A 21,734-nucleotide genomic window follows, 5' to 3' on the forward strand; every position below is an offset into this window, starting at 1 on the left:
ACGAGAGATCCCTAGTCCTGTTGTTCTGTGTCCCCTCCCTCTCCCCTGACATTTATTATCTGAGCTGCAGATTCATGCTGTGTACTGTGGAAGATGTGCCCTGTTAATGTGCAGCATAGTATGTAAAGAATGGTGCACATCCTCCATTATTTAGGGTGTCAGGTTGTATGCTGGGGCCCCCTAACACTGCGGGCCCCATAGCAGCCGCTATAAACTGCTACCTACTTAGTGACACCCCTGGATAATATTCTTTAGGAGTGGGGTCTAACATACAGGCTCACAATTAATGATAGTTGTACATTTGATTTCCATTGTTAACACTTACCAATTATCATCTAAGTAGCTGGTGAATCATAATGATTGTCAATACGAGGCCGTAATGGTGACGTGTTTGGTGATATTACCTAGAGCAGTATGTACGTAACACCCTGCTGGAGGGTGTCTTGGTTTTCTTATTTTTTAACTGACTGGGGTTCATAACGTAGGTCTTTAACCCCCCCCCCCCCCCCATATTAGACCATATTGTAGAGTGTGACACAACCTAATTGATTAAATTCTAAGAGCAGCTGATACAGAATAAGGTTATAGCACATACATGGCAGAACAATTGTTGGATAATTTCACAAAAATACACGGAAAGGTTAATATTTAACGAATAATACCTCATTTACAATCTTCCTTCAAGGTTTGGGTTGTAGTAAAGACAAATGTTGTTGTTCTTGTACACCCTGCACACTAGGCCGCTATATATTTCAGCTAAACTGGACAATAAGTAATTGAACATCTTACCCACTGCACACATGAGATTACAGCCATTAATTTCAACAAGAAGAGAGACATTAATACATTTTATATGCCGGTAATAACACCGTCGTCTTCTAACTAGACCACACAAAGTAGTATGAGAGAATCAATAGCTGTGGTGGGAATAGTGGTCGTATTTGGTCATATAAGGGTTCATTTAAACTTGGACATTTAGAAAGAAAGAGCTTTTTAATCGTGTCCAGTTCCAAAATAGCTGCAATGAGCTCAAAATCACCAGATGTTACAAAGTCGCATGAAGGCGTTGATGATTGTACACTACATTAGACAGTACATTGTGAAGGCTGTTTGGGCTAGGGAGACATGGAGGATTTCTTCTGCATCCATTATCCATAGACCTCAAGCTGATCACATGATTTATTCTTGCGACTCCCCTCATTCCCTTTGGCGTTCTCTACAGTGTATAAGATGTAGACGACACGCAGCAGTATCTTGAGCCTTGTGAGTAGTGTCCTAGAAGTGGAAGCAACTAGGGATAAGTGACATGACCACCTCCAGCTCCGGAACTACTGGCTCCACCGCAGATGGCCTCATAGGTTGATGGGGGAAGCAGCTGCCAGATCCTATTCTCTAAACTGTATTGGCAGCCCTAGGACACCGATATAATATAGAGAGGTTGTCCCACAAAACTAACATTTGATGAATAGAAACCTGCGCAACAGTGATCCCCTGACTAAGATTCAGGGGCGCCATCAATCTCTTATGGATATGGGATAGGCTAGTGTGGTGGGACAAATGAAAGGTATGGTAGAGTATGGAGCAATCGACTTACTGCTTTGCCATTTGAGCGAAGGGAAGCAATAGAGTCATTCCCAGACATAACTTTGCATTCCCCTGTGTCCCTATACTGGCGCATCTACCAGAGATATACATGAAGGTTACCCCTGTACCCCTATACTGCAGCATCTACCAGAGATATACATGAAGGTTACCCCTGTACCCCTATACTGCAGCATCTACCAGAGATATACATGAAGGTCACCCCTGTACCCCTATACTGCAGCATCTACCAGATATATACATGAAGGTTACCCCTGTACCCCTATACTGGCGCATCTACCAGATATATACATGAAGGTCACCCCTGTACCCCTATACTGCAGCATCTACCAGAGATATACATGAAGGTCACCCCTGTACCCCTATACTGCAGCATCTACCAGAGATATACATGAAGGTTACCCCTGTACCCCTATACTGCAGCATCTACCAGAGATATACATGAAGGTCACCCCTGTACCCCTATACTGCAGCATCTACCAGATATATACATGAAGGTTACCCCTGTACCCCTATACTGGCGCATCTACCAGATATATACATGAAGGTCACCCCTGTACCCCTATACTGCAGCATCTACCAGAGATATACATGAAGGTCACCCCTGTACCCCTATACTGCAGCATCTACCAGATATATACATGAAGGTTACCCCTGTACCCCTATACTGGCGCATCTACCAAATATATACATGAAGGTCACCCCTGTACCCCTATACTGCAGCATCTACCAGATATATACATGAAGGTTACCCCTGTACCCCTATACTGCAGCATCTACCAGATATATACATGAAGGTTACCCCTGTACCCCTATACTGCAGCATCTACCAGAGATATACATGAAGGTTACCCCTGTACCCCTATACTGCAGCATCTACCAGATATATACATGAAGGTTACCCCTGTACCCCTATACTGGCGCATCTACCAGATATATACATGAAGGTCACCCCTGTACCCCTATACTGCAGCATCTACCAGAGATATACATGAAGGTTACCCCTGTACCCCTATACTGCAGCATCTACCAGAGATATACATGAAGGTCACCCCTGTACCCCTATACTGCAGCATCTACCAGATATATACATGAAGGTCACCCCTGTACCCCTATACTGCAGCATCTACCAGAGATATACATGAAGGTCACCCCTGTACCCCTATACTGCAGCATCTAGCAGATATATACATGAAGGTTACCCCTGTACCCCTATACTGCAGCATCTACCAGATATATACATGAAGGTCACCCCTGTACCCCTATACTGCAGCATCTACCAGATATATACATGAAGGTTACCCCTGTACCCCTATACTGGCGCATCTACCAGATATATACATGAAGGTCACCCCTGTACCCCTATACTGCAGCATCTACCAGAGATATACATGAAGGTTACCCCTGTACCCCTATACTGCAGCATCTACCAGATATATACATGAAGGTTACCCCTGTACCCCTATACTGGCGCATCTACCAGATATATACATGAAGGTCACCCCTGTACCCCTATACTGCAGCATCTACCAGAGATATACATGAAGGTTACCCCTGTACCCCTATACTGCAGCATCTACCAGATGTATACATGAAGGTTACCCCTGCACCCCTATACTGCAGCATCTACCAGAGATATACATGAAGGTTACCCCTGTACCCCTATACTGCAGCATCTACCAGATGTATACATGAAGGTTACCCCTGTACCCCTATACTGCAGCATCTACCAGAGATATACATGAAGGTTACCCCTGTACCCCTATACTGCAGCATCTACCAGATATATACATGAAGGTCACCCCTGTACCCCTATACTGCAGCATCTACCAGAGATATACATGAAGGTCACCCCTGTTACCCTATACTGCAGCATCTACCAGAGATATACATGAAGGTCACCTTTGTACCCCTATACTGCAGCATCTAGCAGATATATACATGAAGGTCACCCCTGTACCCCTATACTGCAGCATCTACCAGAGATATACATGAAGGTCAACCCTGTACCCCTATACTGCAGCATCTACCAGAGATATACATGAAGGTCACCCTTGTACCCCTATACTGCAGCATCTACCAGAGATATACATGAAGGTCACCCCTGTTACCCTATACTGCAGCATCTACCAGATATATACATGAAGGTCACCCCTGTACCCCTATACTGCAGCATCTACCAGATATATACATGAAGGTCACCCCTGTACCCCTATACTGCAGCATCTACCAGATATATACATGAAGGTCACCCTTGTACCCCTATACTGCAGCATCTAGCAGATATATACATGAAGGTCACCCCTGTACCCCTATATTGCAGCATCTACCGGATATATACATGAAGGTTACCCCTGTACCCCTATACTGCAGCATCTACCAGATATATACATGAAGGTCACCCCTGTACCCCTATACTGCAGCATCTACCAGATATATACATGAAGGTCACCCTTGTACCCCTATACTGCAGCATCTAGCAGATATATACATGAAGGTCACCCCTGTACCCCTATACTGCAGCATCTACCAGAGATATACATGAAGGTCACCCCTGTACCCCTATACTGCAGCATCTACCAGAGATATACATGAAGGTCACCCCTGTACCCCTATACTGCAGCATCTACCAGATATATACATGAAGGTCACCCGTGTACCCCTATACTGCAGCATCTACCAGAGATATACATGAAGGTCACCCCTGTACCCCTATACTGCAGCATCTACCAGAGATATACATGAAGGTTACCCCTGTATCCCTATACTGCAGCATCTACCAGATATATACATGAAGGTCACCCCTGTACCCCTATACTGCAGCATCTACCAGAGATATACATGAAGGTCACCCCTGTACCCCTATACTGCAGCATCTACCAGAGATATACATGAAGGTCACCCCTGTACCCCTATACTGCAGCATCTAGCAGAGATATACATGAAGGTTACCCCTGTATCCTTATACTGCAGCATCTACCAGATATATACATGAAGGTTACCCCTGTATCCCTATACTGCAGCATCTAGCAGAGATATACATGAAGGTCACCCCTGTACCCCTATACTGCAGCATCTAGCAGAGATATACATGAAGGTCACCCCTGTACCCCTATACTGCAGCATCTACCAGATGTATACATGAAGGTCACCCCTGTACCCCTATACTGCAGCATCTACCAGATATATACATGAAGGTTACCCCTGTATCCCTATACTGCAGCATCTACCAGAGATATACATGAAGGTCACCCCTGTACCCCTATACTGCAGCATCTACCAGAGATATACATGAAGGTTACCCCTGTACCCCTATACTGCAGCATCTACCAGAGATATACATGAAGGTTACCCCTGCACCCCTATACTGCAGCATCTACCAGAGATATACATGAAGGTTACCCCTGTACCCCTATACTGCAGCATCTACCAGATATATACATGAAGGTCACCCCTGTACCCCTATACTGCAGCATCTACCAGAGATATACATGAAGGTCACCCCTGTACCCCTATACTGCAGCATCTACCAGAGATATACATGAAGGTCACCCCTGTACCCCTATACTGCAGCATCTACCAGAGATATACATGAAGGTCACCCCTGTACCCCTATACTGCAGCATCTACCGGATATATACATGAAGGTTACCCCTGCACCCCTATACTGCAGCATCTACCAGAGATATACATGAAGGTCACCCCTGTACCCCTATACTGCAGCATCTACCGGATATATACATGAAGGTTACCCCTGCACCCCTATACTGCAGCATCTACCAGATATATACATGAAGGTTACCCCTGCACCCCTATACTGCAGCATCTACCAGATATACATGAAGGTTACCCCTGTACCCCTATACTGCAGCATCTACCAGAGATATACATTAAGGTCACCCCTGTACCCCTATACTGCAGCATCTACCAGAGATATACATGAAGGTCACCCCTGTACCCCTATACTGCAGCATCTAGCAGAGATATACATGAAGGTTACCCCTGTACCACTATACTGCAGCATCTAGCAGAGATATACATGAAGGTCACCCCTGTTACCCTATACTGCAGCATCTACCAGAGATATACATGAAGGTCACCCTTGTACCCCTATACTGCAGCATCCAGCAGATATATACATGAAGGTCACCCGTGTACCCCTAAACTGCAGCATCTAACAGATATATACATGAAGGTTACCCCTGTACCCCTATACTGCAGCATCTACCGGATATATACATGAAGGTCACCCCTGTACCCCTATACTGCAGCATCTACCAGATATATACATGAAGGTTACCCCTGTACCCCTATACTGCAGCATCTACCAGAGATATACATGAAGGTCACCCCTGTACCCCTATACTGCAGCATCTACCAGATATATACATGAAGGTTACCCCTGTACCCCTATACTGCAGCATCTACCGGATATATACATGAAGGTCACCCCTGTACCCCTATACTGCAGCATCTACCAGATATATACATGAAGGTTACCCCTGTACCCCTATACTGCAGCATCTAGCAGAGATATACATGAAGGTCACCCGTGTACCCCTATACTGCAGCATCTAGCAGAGATATACATGAAGGTCACCCCTGTACCCCTATACTGCAGCATCTACCAGATATATACATGAAGGTTACCCCTGTACCCCTATACTGCAGCATCTACCGGATATATACATGAAGGTCACCCCTGTACCCCTATACTGCAGCATCTACCAGATATATACATGAAGGTTACCCCTGTATCCCTATACTGCAGCATCTAGCAGAGATATACATGAAGGTCACCCCTGTACCCCTATACTGCAGCATCTAGCAGAGATATACATGAAGGTCACCCCTGTACCCCTATACTGCAGCATCTACCAGATATATACATGAAGGTTACCCCTGTATCCCTATACTGCAGCATCTAACGGATATATACATGAAGGTTACCCCTGTACCCCTATACTGCAGCATCTACCAGATGTATACATGAAGGTTACCCCTGTACCCCTATACTGCAGCATCTACCAGATATATACATGAAGGTCACCCCTGTACCCCTATACTGCAGCATCTACCAGATATATACATGAAGGTTACCCCTGTACCCCTATACTGCAGCATCTACCAGAGATATACATGAAGGTCACCCCTGTACCCCTATACTGCAGCATCTACCAGATGTATACATGAAGGTCACCCCTGTACCCCTATACTGCAGCATCTACCGGATATATACATGAAGGTCACCCCTGTACCCCTATACTGCAGCATCTAGCAGAGATATACATGAAGGTCACCCCTGTATCCCTATATTGCAGCATCTACCAGATATATACATGAAGGTTACCCCTGTACCCCTATACTGCAGCATCTACCAGAGATATACATGAAGGTTACCCCTGTACCCCTATACTGCAGCATCTACCAGATATATACATGAAGGTTATCCCTGTACCCCTATACTGCAGCATCTACCAGATATATACATGAAGGTTATCCCTGTACCCCGATACTGCAGCATCTACCAGATATATACATGAAGGTTATCCCTGTACCCCTATACTGCAGCATCTACCAGATATATACATGAAGGTTACCCCTGTACCCCTATACTGCAGCATCTACCAGAGATATACATGAAGGTCACCCCTGTACCCCTATACTGCAGCATCTACCAGATGTATACATGAAGGTCACCCCTGTACCCCTATACTGCAGCATCTACCAGATATATACATGAAGGTTACCCCTGTACCCCTATACTGCAGCATCTACCAGAGATATACATGAAGGTTACCCCTGTACCCCTATACTGCAGCATCTACCAGATATATACATGAAGGTCACCCCTGTACCCCTATACTGCAGCATCTACCAGATATATACATGAAGGTTACCCCTGTACCCCTATACTGCAGCATCTACCAGATATATACATGAAGGTCACCCCTGTACCCCTATACTGCAGCATCTACCAGATATATACATGAAGGTTACCCCTGTACCCCTATACTGCAGCATCTACCAGAGATATACATGAAGGTCACCCCTGTACCCCTATACTGCAGCATCTACCAGATGTATACATGAAGGTCACCCCTGTACCCCTATACTGCAGCATCTACCGGATATATACATGAAGGTCACCCCTGTACCCCTATACTGCAGCATCTAGCAGAGATATACATGAAGGTCACCCCTGTATCCCTATATTGCAGCATCTACCAGATATATACATGAAGGTTACCCCTGTACCCCTATACTGCAGCATCTACCAGAGATATACATGAAGGTTACCCCTGTACCCCTATACTGCAGCATCTACCAGATGTATACATGAAGGTTACCCCTGTACCCCTATACTGCAGCATCTACCAGATATATACATGAAGGTCACCCCTGTACCCCTATACTGCAGCATCTACCAGATATATACATGAAGGTTACCCCTGTACCCCTATACTGCAGCATCTACCAGAGATATACATGAAGGTCACCCCTGTACCCCTATACTGCAGCATCTACCAGATGTATACATGAAGGTCACCCCTGTACCCCTATACTGCAGCATCTACCGGATATATACATGAAGGTTATCCCTGTACCCCTATACTGCAGCATCTACCAGATATATACATGAAGGTTATCCCTGTACCCCTATACTGCAGCATCTACCAGATATATACATGAAGGTCACCCCTGTACCCCTATACTGCAGCATCTACCAGATATATACATGAAGGTCACCCCTGTACCCCTATACTTCAGCATCTAGCAGAGATATACATGAAGGTCACCCCTGTACCCCTATACTGCAGCATCTACCAGATATATACATGAAGGTTACCCCTGTATCCCTATACTGCAGCATCTACCAGATATATACATGAAGGTTACCCCTGCACCCCTATACTGCAGCATCTACCAGAGATATACATGAAGGTCACCCCTGTACCCCTATACTGCAGCATCTACCAGATGTATACATGAAGGTTACCCCTGTATCCCTATACTGCAGCATCTACCAGAGATATACATGAAGGTCACCCCTGTACCCCTATACTGCAGCATCTACCAGATGTATACATGAAGGTCACCCCTGTACCCCTATACTGCAGCATCTACCGGATATATACATGAAGGTCACCCCTGTACCCCTATACTGCAGCATCTAGCAGAGATATACATGAAGGTTACCCCTGTATCCCTATACTGCAGCATCTACCAGATATATACATGAAGGTTACCCCTGTACCCCTATACTGCAGCATCTACCAGATATATACATGAAGGTCACCCCTGTACCCCTATACTGCAGCATCTACCAGAGATATACATGAAGGTTACCCCTGTACCCCTATACTGCAGCCTCAACCAGATATATACATGAAGGTCACCCCTGTACCCCTATACTTCAGCATCTAGCAGAGATATACATGAAGGTTACCCCTGTATCCCTATACTGCAGCATCTACCAGATATATACATGAAGGTCACCCTTGTACCCCTATACTGCAGCATCTACCAGATATATACATGAAGGTCACCCCTGTACCCCTATACTGCAGCATCTACCAGAGATATACATGAAGGTCACCCCTGTACCCCTATACTGCAGCATCTACCAGATATATACATGAAGGTCACCCCTGTACCCCTATATTGCAGCATCTACCAGAGATATACATGAAGGTTTAGGAGTCTCCCGGTCATACACCTCAGTTGGACAGTGTAATTGTCAGGGTGATAATCGCCCTTGCAGCTGCCGTCACGTACTAAGAAATGCTCTGACTAATCCGATCCAAGCAGTTCACAAAATATTTTGTCACGTCAGTAGGATCTGCTATTTCTGTCGAAATTACTGTAATTATGTGATTTTTGTGTCCCCAGTGTTAACATCAGCACAAACTTGCGAGAACACAAATAGTAAATGTGTTTTGATGTAAATGTTGCGTCCTATGGCAGAACACTCGTGTCTGTGACGTGTTCTTAAAATGTCACGCGGCAGCTCTGCCGAAAACCCTTCAGACTTTCGTGTATCATTCTGTGTCTATATAACCAGGGAAGTGCTTGACGAAGACTATACAGAGATTTATCAGAAGTGTCTGAGGTAAAACTGTTCTAGTTGCCCATGGACCAATCAGAGATCAGCTTTCATTTTATAAATAGCTGTGGGAAAATTAACGCTGAGCTCTGATTGGTTGCTATGGGCAACTAGAACCATTCTCCTCTCAGACTCTTCTGATAAATCTCCCCCAATAAAATTTTGTCTCAGGTCAATATTTCCTGTATTTGTGAGACAACTGGCTATAGCAGCAGCTATAACCCTTTAGTAAATACTAGAGATGAGCGAGCACTAAAATGCTCGAGTGCTCGTTATTCGAGACGAACTTTTCCAGATGCTCGAGTGCTCGTCTCGAATAACGAGCCCCATTGAAGTCAATGGGAGACTCGAGCATTTTTCAAAGGGACCATGGTTCAGGAATAAAATGTGTTAATTAATTGAAAAAGAATGTCTTCTTATAAGTTAGCAGATGTATGCAAACATCTGCAATCTATTCTTCACTGTTCCGCGCGTATATTATCTCCCGACAAGTTAGCAGATGTGAAGAACAGTGAAGAATAGAATAAAAACAGTGAACACAGGATCATTTAAGTGAAAAACACAGTGAAGAATAGATTGCAGATGTTCTGCACATCTGCTTACTTGTAGGGAGATACGCTGTCCCGGGATCCGCTGCTCTTCTTCCACTGAAGTCTCCCCGATGTCTCCGTGCCCCTCGATGTCTCCGTGCCCCTCGATGTCTCCGTGCCTCTCGATGTCTCCGTGCCCCTCGATGTCTCCGTGCCCCTCGATGTCTCCGTGCCCCTCGATGTCTCCGTGCCCCTCGATGTCTCCGTGCCCCTCGATGTCTCCGTGCCCCTCGATGTCTCCGTGCCCCTCGATGTCTCCCTGCCCCTCGATGTCTCCGTGCCCCTCGATGTCTCCCTGCCCCTCGATGTCTCCGTGCCCCTCGATGTCTCCGTGCCCCTCGATGTCTCCGTGCCCCTCGATGTCTCCGTGCCCCTCGATGTCTCCGTGCCGCTCCCTGATGTCTCCGTGCTGCCGCTGCCCCATGTCTCTGTGCTGCTCACCGTGTTCTTACAACATATATATTGTTCTTCACATACTATTTTGTTTGCACCGTTCCGCGCATATCTTCCGACAAGTAAGCAGATGTGCCGAACATCTGTAATCTATTCTTCACTGTGTTCTTCACTGTGTTTTTCACTTAAATGATCCTGTGTTCACTGTGTTCACTGTTTTTATTCTATTCTTCATTGTTCTTCACTGTGTTTTTTTAATTAAATGCTCGATCTCGAGCAGGGGAAATACTCGTCCGAGCAACGAGCCGTCTCGAGTACCTTAATACTCGAACGAGCATCAAGCTCGGACGAGTATACTCGCTCATCTCTAGTAAATACTCCTGGTGCCCTCCATTTTGTCCCAGGAGACTATGTTGCTTTAGTCACCCCCTCCTTGACATGTTTTTTTCAAGAAGGCCTCTGACTTCACCAGGGAAGCCTCCTACATCACACATCCTCTTGTCCTAATTTGGGACAATGTAGGGGGTGTGTCCATGACTTAAGGATATTAACATTGCAGCTTTCAACTTTTAAGAGTAGAATATAAAATTTAGGCGGTCCCATACTTAAGGACACCTGACTTACAGACGACCCCTAGTTACAGACAGACCCCTCTGCCCACTGTGACCTCTGGTGAAGGTCTCTGGATGTTACTTCAGTCCCAGACTGCAATGATCAGCTGTAAGGTGTCTGTAATGAAGCTTTATTGATAATTCCTTGGTCCCATTACAGCAAAAAATGTTGAAACTATAGATCATAGTATATAAGGCTGGAAAAAGACGCAAGTCCATCAAGTCCAACCTTTAAGAATTAAATAAATGTTTTATCCCCATAACCCGTGATATTTATTCTCTCCAGAAAGGCATCCAGGCCTCTCTTGAACATGTACATAGAGTCGGCCATAACAACCTCCTGCGGCAGAGAGTTCCACAGTCTCACTGCTCGTACGCCTATAGATGTCACGGGGGCAAAAAAAATTTTGGTCTGGATCTACAATTATAAAATATACATTTTCGACTTACATATAAATTCAACTTAAGAACAAACCTACGGACCATATCTTGTATGTAACCCGGGGACTGCCTGTAATTGCTGTGCTGTGACCGTGGGATATAAAGACGAGGTTGTGTTCTAGATGGTTTCATAAACTTCCCCCACAAGTATATTCTTAGAGAAAGCCAAAAATATCCAAATTGTGGGGTATCCTTGGAAGCATCGTCAGACTGATCAGTGGTTACTATGGAGACTTCTCTCTCTAAGCCGTTGAATCCTGGGTTCATTATTTGGCAGCCGCACAATATAATATGTTACGTCCTGGCTGTCTCTCAGAATGACCTGGTCTACAGTATATTATATAATGGAGTCATCTTGGTAACCTATAAACACCCACCACAAAGAAGTGGCCATCAATGGGGCTGGTAAAAAAAGAAACTGGCCTTGTAGTAAAGATACCGGCCAGACTAGCTAACTCCATCGAAGTGGCTACCCTACTCTGGGTCCTGGTCTAACTTGAGTCAAGATTTGTAATAGAGCTCCCACCCTAATTGTGCCATTCTGGTCTTCTAATGTGACCCTAGTGAGATTACCATCGCTACACCGCCTATATTTAGGGTCCTATTGATAATGGGGCACATTTACTTACCTGTCCCGTCACGAGGTTCGTTGTCCGACGAGGATTCGGAGCTGCCGCGATTCACTAAGATTGTGCGTCCAATTTCCTGCATGTGTTGCTTCCCCGCTGAGGTCCCCTGGAGTTCACCTTCTTCTTCCCGGTGCATGTAAGTGCTTGGTTTGCGACACAATTTTGAATGTCGAAAATGAGTTGTCCGAATCCAGCGTATCGTCCGACGGCCTGCCCCCCAATTAGTGTCGCGTGAAAGTTGGCGCCAATGCGCCAAAATCCGAATGCGTGTGACAAAAAGCCCTTCTAAATGCAGCGCACAACGGAAATCGATATTCCGACGACAGTGCGGTCCTCGGACCCTTAGTAAATGAGCCCCAATGTCTTCTTCAACTTCGATTCAGAAACAAAGCCCAAATTCTAAATTCTTAAGAGGATCTCCTCCTACCTATCACTGCTTCCCTTGAGCTACTTTGTCTTCTTTGGGCCTTCTATGTTAGCATGCAATATAGACGAATTCCGAAGTCCCATTCTGTATGGTGAAGAATAGGGGGACTTGTGACCCCCAATTTTGTTGAGTCCCCTCCTTCTGGAGATTAGTCCCTGGAGATTGGATATTTATCCCTTATCTTTGCATTGGTGGCTTTTATATTGAACCCTTTCAAAAGGGGACTTCAAGATACTCCCTCTGCCCCCATTGTGGTTAGTATTTTGAGCCCTGTCCCCTGCTACCTACCCCATATCTACAGTCCTCTCTATATTGCCTTAGGATCCTGGTTTAAAGGGAACTTGTCAGTAGAAATATATATCCAAGAAACCACTACCAGTATGTGGTCAAGTAGATTAACAACTTCCAGGTCATGTTACTTTTACCTAGGGTGGTGGCATCATCTAGAAAATCTTCTTTATAGTCAATGGAAATTGGTAGTATCAAGTCATGGAGGTGGATAATTTAGTAATAAAGTCAAGCTATCCCCATCTGGGTTGGTTGGCCGACCCAATGATCAGTGGCTTATCTGATTTAAGCTCTAAGAGTGAACCCTCTTTCCCCCTTTAAAGGCCAGTACTTTTAGTCCACTGAGGTTGACACAATTGAGCAGTGTTGGACTGGATGTTTTGGGTCCACCAGATAAAATTTTTCAGGGGACCTCCTCACTCGTTATGAAAATGGACCCTACTAGTTTCTAAGGTTGCCTTCTGCTGCACCCCTGGGGTACAGTAATGGGTTATAACCCAAGCCCACTGGAGGATTCTCTTTTCCTCTGGTGGACCGGTCCGTTACCTCCTTTGAGTTCTGCCCCCTGTTGTTGCCAGTCCCGGTTATCATTTTGACCTGCAAAGTTCACAACCCAAGTCCCATCAGGCATGAGCTCCTGTCCATCATGCATAAACATACAGCATATACAGTGGATGCCTCGTATATATGTAAAGAACTTGCTTCACGGTATATACACAAATTGTGCTGCTTCGACACTGATAGGTAAAACATTGGATAAACTTGATAATAATTTGATTTGGTTTCTACGGAATTTGGATACTCGTGCAATGTAAATTACATAACATAAAAAATTTGTCCCGTTTTCCACTGAATCTTTGATTTCTCTGTTGCACACAACATTTTCGGTAATTGCCGCAGCAAATTGCTGCTCCGTAGATGCAAGGGAGTAAAATTGAAAAAGAAAAAAATATATAAAATAAAAGAATAAATTGCACAATTGTCTAAAAAGTGCGTTAAGAAAACAGATTAGAGAAGTGAGCGCTCCATCACAGGCTGACTGCTCCGCTCTCGGGATTACTGGGAACGTTTGCTGAGTTAAATCCATTTCCAATAGATTTGTTTTCTTCACAGAAGTGCGGCAGTGCGGCGGGTGAATAGTCTGCTGATAGGTACGAGGGGGAAATTAGTCCTATTTTAGAACAATTTTAAACTCTAAAGCATCATTTAACCATTTACGTATATTAAATCAGACAGTTAAATAACTTTGTAAATTCTTTGTTCTGCTGTGTTGTTTTAGAGTTTGGGATTTGAGTTATTTTGTGTTATTTCATGTCCCTATTCACATGGAGAGCTGCCTTCAAAATGAGGAAACAGACATTGGGGCAGATTTACTTACCCGGTCCGTTCGCGATCCAGCGGCGCGTTCTCTGCGCTGGATTCGGGTCCGGCCGGGATTCACTAAGGTAGTTCCTCCGCTGTCCACCAGGTGGCGCTGCTGCGCTGAAGTTCCCCGGAGGCGCGCTGGAATGCCCTGAAATTTACCGGCCTATACCTGGTGAAGGTAAGTGTAATTTTCGCAACACATTTATTGTCTTAAATGCGGCGGTTTTTCCGAATCCGTCGGGTTTTCGTTCGGCCACGCCCCCGATTTCCGCCGCGTGCATGCCAGCGCTGATGCGCCACAATCCGATCGCGTGCGCCAAATTCCCGGGGCAATTCAGGTACAATCGGCGCAAATCGGAAATATTCGGGTAACACGTCGGGAAAACGCGAATCGGGCCCTTAGTAAATGACCCCCAATAGCTTAGTTCTGCCCTCTACAAGACATGTGACCTGAACCTAAGAGCAGGGAAAGACATAGCGGCAAACATAGCATCCTTTCTGGAGACAGATTGCAGTCAGCAGAATACAGCTTTATGCAGAAAGGTGAAATGAGGAAGTGGTTAGGGTGAACCAGGGCTGTGGCTTCTATAAGTTGAGTTGAGCGTCTTGCCTCAGGCAGCATCCCCTGCAGCAAGATGGGGGACAGCACTAGGAACACAGTCACCTGCTATAAATCAGGACCTGACACCTAAAAATAGTGTCTCTTCAAACCCCAATGCCAGCATAGGTGTGAGAGACACTATGGAGAACCCACTTACTAAAAAAATAATCTGGTATATTACTACTGCATGGGATGGAGGAGGCTACATTCTATAGTTCACCTCAGACAGGAGAAAGCTTAGATGCTCTTCATGGTGATGAATTGTCTCACCACATGAGACATGAGTTGCCTTCTGTAAGCTATATCAGATAAACCTACTCATGTCCTAATTTCTATTCGGGATGTAATAATCAACCAATTTCCATTCAGTGTGAAAAAAGATTGGGCAAACTTAATTGCAACTTCCCCAATGCTTCATTTTCAGGGCACAAAATACATTACCAGAGGAGAATCAATGGGGCTTATTTAATAAGGGTCCACAGACGCACTTTCGTCAGATTTTCCAACTCTTCTGGGATTTGCGCCACTGTGACAGCTATTTGACTGGGGATTGTCGCACGTGATCGGATGTTGGTGCAGCTGCGCCGGCTTTCCTGAGACAGAAATCGGGTGGCGTGTCGTCTGATTCGGACTGAACGCGGGATTTAACTTTCAAATTGTGTTGCAAGACCAAGCACTTACATGCACCAGGAAGAAGAAGGGGAACTCTGTCGGCCCTGAGCGGGGAAGCGACACATGCAGGATATCGGGCGCACAAACTTAGTGAATCGCAGGAGAGTGCATTATCGTCGGACAATGCACTTTCGGGGAACGCTTCAGGACAGAGAAGTAAATGTGCCCCAATGTATCCACCTTTCCTCATCAAACACACATGCACCCCAAAAGAGGTATACCATAATTTTATTTTCACTGTTCATCCATATTTAGGTGATCAATATCAGATCATCTGTTTGATTGTTGATCCACTTCCAATTCCCCGCCATTCATCACATGACCTGTGTACGCCTCCCCTTGGAGCTGAGTTGCAGTACCAGATATAACCACTATGCAATGAATGACACTGCTTAGAATATTGTAAAAAGGTACTATCCAAACTATACGTTCTCCTTACACAGTTCACAAGCCAATCGCCTAAAAAATAAATAAATAAAAAATATATCTTTGAAGATTTTTAAAAACCCACAAAAAATCTTCATAATTTCTTGCATCCTGGATATTTGAAAATCCACAATACATGTTATATAGATTACAGCTTCTTGTTTCTGTAGTCAAAAGTACTTTTACCTGTAAACATTAGGATAAAAAATATATTTTTTTATTATTATTTACACTAATTCTGACCCGTTTTAATTTTCTACCAGTTATTGGTGGTGGACACATCCCTGATTGGACACTGATGATATATACTATATATAGTGAAAATCTAGCTGTTGACTATGGAAGGTTCTACTCCGCTCAAGGAACATACCGCTGTCTCATCTCAATGATATATTTTTTTAAGTTTTCAAAATTTTGGGGCATTCTGAAATGTTGTCATAAGTTGCGTTCTCCTTTAAAGAGCCGTAGACAGTTGTATGAACCTGAGGCTAAGAGAATTACAGTCTTCTCTTAATGTGCTGAGAGGCAATATGACTACTTACAGCATAATCTCATTGGCTCTAATTAAATCAAGTGTTCAAGCGATTCTTCTGTTTGATGAGAATGTTAAGTAAAATAGAATTTAGATTGAATAATTACCCAAGGGGGATCCCTATGAAACCAGGTGCAGAGATAGAGATTCTTACACAAAAGTTTTGAGATGTCTTTATGAAACTTGATAATGTGCAATTAAAACAAACCCTATATTAGGAGTCTCCAACATCTGGATCTCCAACGTTGTAAACGACAAATGACATCGCTCCAGTAATAGTGCTCGAGCGGCCGGAAACGGCCGCATCGAGCACTATACAGTGACGGACAGGAGCTTCCGGTCTGGACGGACGGAGGCCCATGCCCGTCTACCGAGGCAAGTGTCGGGGCCCCAGCAGGAGCATGAACATCGGCGCTATTAGAGCGCCAGGCTGGGGGCCCCCAACCAATAAATCCGGATCCAGGGGCCCGGCGCTAGCGCTCCAATAGCGCCAATGATGATCCGGCTCTGGCTGAAAGGACATCATAGAAGTCTTGGATTATCAAAAGTTGGAGACCACTACCTTATGGTCTGAGAACGTTGGGCCACACAGATAAAGTGATTCTAGGAGTTTTCCCTCTTTCATTCACTCCACAAAAAAACCTATGATTTTCTTAGAAATCAAAAGAGTGCCTTATAGTCCGATGTGCCTAATATATGAAACGGGAAGAGCTCCGGGCCAAATAGTCATAGCGCGAACCACAGCACTTCTTCATCTCCAGTCTGGCCACTTACCTCTGCTCCCTGTGTCCTTGCTGCAGCTATTCGGGGTGTCGCTCATGTTGTCCTGGCTGCTCTCTGTGGGCTTGCCGCTCGTGTGTACGGGCGATTGGCGCCATCTTGGCTCGGCTCTATGTAGAAGTTCGGGAGTTTGCGGGGGCCTGGGGTGTTCTTTTTTCTTCATGTCCTCCATTGTAGGTATGCTGAGAGTCGTCGGGTCACTGCTGTGGAGCTGCTGAGTCGCTTTACCAGAGCTGGTGGCGGAGCAACCTCTCTGCTCGGCATCCAAACCACGCCCTCAGATCCTCTTCTAACTCAAGCAGCCGCCTGCGCCTTATAATCCGGTGCGCCTTATGTATGCACCTAGACGTCTTAGCTGGCCTTTATTCTTAATGCGCCTTATAGTCCAGTGCGCCTTATCATATGAAAAATACGGTATACTGTTGTAGGGGTGTCTTCTGGTGGATCTCTCATCCCCAATATCGTGGTTTCACGGGAGGATCTCCTGATTCTCTGGTGGGTCATTACAACCTGATGTACAATTAAACCTCTCGAGAGGACCACCGCTTTGAGAAGATATACCCTTACGCAGACTATTTTTGAGTACGAAGATCATGTTAACTAGTCATCTCCTATTTGAAGACCACAATGTTGAAGACCATTTTTCAATGCAATTATGGATCATCTCATTTTGAAGTTTTCACCTTTATTTTTTTATTTAGGGCTAACTCAAGGTTGGAGCACTACTTCCAGGAATAGTCTTGGCCACACTTTACAAGTAGTATAAGCAATATGTTGGATGGATAACATATGGTAGATATCAATAGAGCAAACAAAGGTATAAATAATTATAAGCCGACGCAGCACCAAGTCGCTTGGATGACAGTCACGGGAGGACCCGAGCGTAAGTTACCTATTTTTATAAATCGACTTTCTCTGGATTTGCAGATTTTTAACGTTACTGAAGATAAGATCCTGTTTCAGGATGATACCATCTGCATGTAAGTCTGATTACCTATAACTACCTGGGGCCGGTGGTAGATTTCCTTTAGGTTCAGTGTTTCCTTTTGATTCAGCAGTTCTGCCAAGCCTAGACATGTAGCTTGACGGGTTGTAGTGCAGCCAATGAGGCAACTTTATGCCCCTAGCATCGAAGCATGTCTGTGATTGGCCAGGGGTGTCTACCAATCAGTTTTGTGCTCCTAGCATGTAGGCACAGCAGTGATTGGTCAGGGTTGTCTACCAATCAGGCAGCTTTGTGCTCCTAGCATGTAGGCACAGCTGTAATTTGCCAGGTGTCTCCGCCAATCAGGCAGCTTTGTGCTCCTGGCCAGGTGGACAGCTGGTGGACATACCTGGCCAATCACGGCCATGCTTAGATGTTAGGGGCGTAAAGCTGCCTGATTGGCTGCTCTGCAGCCCCTCAAGCAACATGTCCAGACGGGGCTGGCCAATGGAAGATGTTGAGCCTAAAGTTTGGGTCTGCTCATTTCTATTCACAACCCTTTACTCTAGAAAAAGAGACACCCTGATGGAGACTATGTCACTTTTCGTATGATTAGTCGTATTGGCCTAAGCAACTGGTAACTGCACAATTCTCCTGCAGTGGCCACTACAGTAGAAATTGGGTATTGCCTCATGCTTATGAAAGCATAAGTCTTATAGAGCAGGTGCTACTCTTTTATTCATCATTTTGGTTGAGTACTAAATCCTATTAGGGCTCTGAGTCAGGGACATAACTAGGAGAGGCAGGACCCCCCTACCCTCTCAGAAAATATACATATTTGTACACTCTTACACGCATTTATGCACTGATATATACATTTATTCACTTACACAAATCTGTCCCAGTAGCTAGTGATCACATGTGGGAAGTAGATGGCAGGAATTAGAGATGAGAGATCCCTAGTCCTGCTTTCCTGCTGCCCCCTTTCCCTCCCCCAACATTTCTTATATGAGCTGCTGATTCATATTGTGCACATCCTCCATTCTTTAGTGCGTCAGGTCAGATGCAGGGGTCCCCTGACACTGCGGGCCCTTTAGCAGCCGCTATGTCTATTTCCACTGTAGTTACGTCCCTGCTCGGAGTCGTCCTGATGGAAAAATACCTATAAAATGCCAATGTTTGTTTAGTTACATTACTATTATTTTCCTGCATTATGCAGGGAATGTTAAAAGATCAGGAAAAAAAAATGCCACTCACCAATGCAAAATTATTAATGATGCTTAAGACAGAGCTGTGACTAAATATAGCCTCCGCCTTGTCTGCCTGAGACAAACCGGCTACAAAGAGCTTGCCATCTAATTAGGCAGTAGGAAAACGAAGACACCGAGCCAGACAATTAAGTGTAAGTAATATGCCACATCACATTTACCAGTCAATCACACTCATTCCCTGAACATTTATCAGAATTGTCCTCTATTTTTACCATTGAATATAGAAAAATAATGAAAGTAAATATCAACGAATACAGAATTAATGCAATTAATTAGTCAGTTTTTCACGTTAAGGTCGATGATGTGCCACTAGTTCCTGGTTGACTCTCTTTCATACTTCTTGTGCAACAGCACACCATGTGGTTTGGCATGGTATTACATGTCATTATAATTAATGAACAAACTAGGGGGTTTCGAAGTTAAAACTGCTAATGAACTGCTATCTATATAGTAGGTCATTAATCAATGATAATTGGGAGCGTAATTCCTGATGCTCCTACCTATGAACAGAAACCTGAATTTGAAGGACAAAGTTTAAACTGCCCTCTACCCTGCATTTTAAAACTTTTATAGTGCTGGGCTCTTCATATGGGGAAAAGTCAACTAATGGTCTCCTAAGCCTGCTCAGCTTGAGAGCATCTTCTCCAACCCCCAAGTCACACCCTTGGTACCAACCATCTAGACTCAATGCGGTCATCTTTGTCATTGAAGTAAGTTGCTTCGAGGTAGGACAGTGGGTGGGGCTTAAGGAGTCACACCCCTCAGTGATTAGACTAGTTCACAAATAAAGCCTGGAAAACTCCTAAAAAGTAAGTTAACCAGGTGTTAAATCAATGTACAAGTAAATAGTTTATCATATGTGTTCCATCCATATCTTGATATGTTTCTGTGATTGGTAATTTTTGAGCCAATTCAATTTGCATCATTATACAAATGCGCTTCTTGGTGCACCAGGGGTGGAGCATGATTTATCATCTTTCTCTCCCACCCAGCATCACATAGCCCCACCCCTCACACAATGATTGATGAAGGAATTAATGGAGAGAAATTGTGCTACTGGACACAATCCTACAGCTGTAACCTACCTGCCGAGAAGAAGGAACTCCCCGACTATCCCCTGGCGCCTCATGGCCATTAAAAGTCCTCGGACGGTCATTCCTTCACAGAAGCAGACCACCACTCTTGCCTTGGGAAGATGACTCCGTAGTTTTTTTAACAATTTATCAAAGTTCTGTTCTCCGGCGTTACTGTAAATCTTGTAGGAGTGAGCGATGCAGACCCCATCCTTGGCGGACATGTCTTTAAAAGCTTCCATGCCCCGTTCTCCATAATTACCTGCAAAATGAAAAAAAAAAATGAAGTCACTAAGTGACGTTGAATTTCATTGTGAAACACAGTACAGACTAATTATATCCTGATTATTGAGCTGATGTCAGCAGCAGAGGAGGAGTGGGATGATCTTGCGGCAGGCAGTGACCAGTCTACTTATGAGATGGGTTTTACGGTGGGAACGAACATTCATTCTCTGGTCTGATGAGATGGAAACTGAACTTTTTGGTGTTAATTCTAAGCGCAGGACCACTGGTTGTAATGGAAGGAAAGATGAATGCAGCCAAGTACAGAGATATCCTGGATGAAAACCTCTTCCAGAGTGCTATGGACCTGAGACTGGGCCGAACCTTCCAACAAGACAATGACCCTAAGCACAAGCTAAAATAACAAAGCAGAGGCTTCAGAACATTCAGAACATCTCTGTGACCATTCATGACTAGCCCAGCCAGAGCCCGAACCTAAACCCAATGGAGCATCTCTGGAGAGACCTGAAAATGGCTTCCACCGACGTTCACCATCCAAACTGAGGGAACTGGAGAGGATCAGCAAAGAAGAGGCAGTGGAACCCCAAATCCAGGGGTGAGAAACTTGCTACATCTTTCTAAGAAGACTCCTGGCCGCACCAGCTACAAAGCTGCTTCTACTCAACACTGAGCAAAGGGGCCGAATACTTATCCCCAGGGGCCGAATACTTATCACAGGGGGCTGAATACTTATCAAAGGGGGACAAATACTCATCACT

At 44.8% G+C, this 21,734-nt stretch overlaps 1 protein-coding gene across 14 annotated transcripts in view; it reads right to left on the reverse strand.

Moving 5' to 3' along the window:
• The window catches only part of GRM5 (glutamate metabotropic receptor 5), a 191,283-nt gene that overhangs the window by 100,973 nt on the left and 68,576 nt on the right, over window positions 1-21,734 (reverse strand). For all 14 annotated transcript variants that reach the window (XM_072134075.1, XM_072134078.1, XM_072134077.1 and 11 more), the window contains exon 3: window positions 20,746-20,995. In XM_072134075.1, the coding sequence (XP_071990176.1) occupies window positions 20,746-20,995 (250 nt within the window). The remainder of the gene's footprint in view (window positions 1-20,745; window positions 20,996-21,734) is intronic.

The sequence above is a fragment of the Engystomops pustulosus genome, chromosome 2, assembly GCF_040894005.1.
Source record: "Engystomops pustulosus chromosome 2, aEngPut4.maternal, whole genome shotgun sequence".
NCBI classification, from domain to species: Eukaryota; Metazoa; Chordata; class Amphibia; order Anura; family Leptodactylidae; genus Engystomops; species Engystomops pustulosus.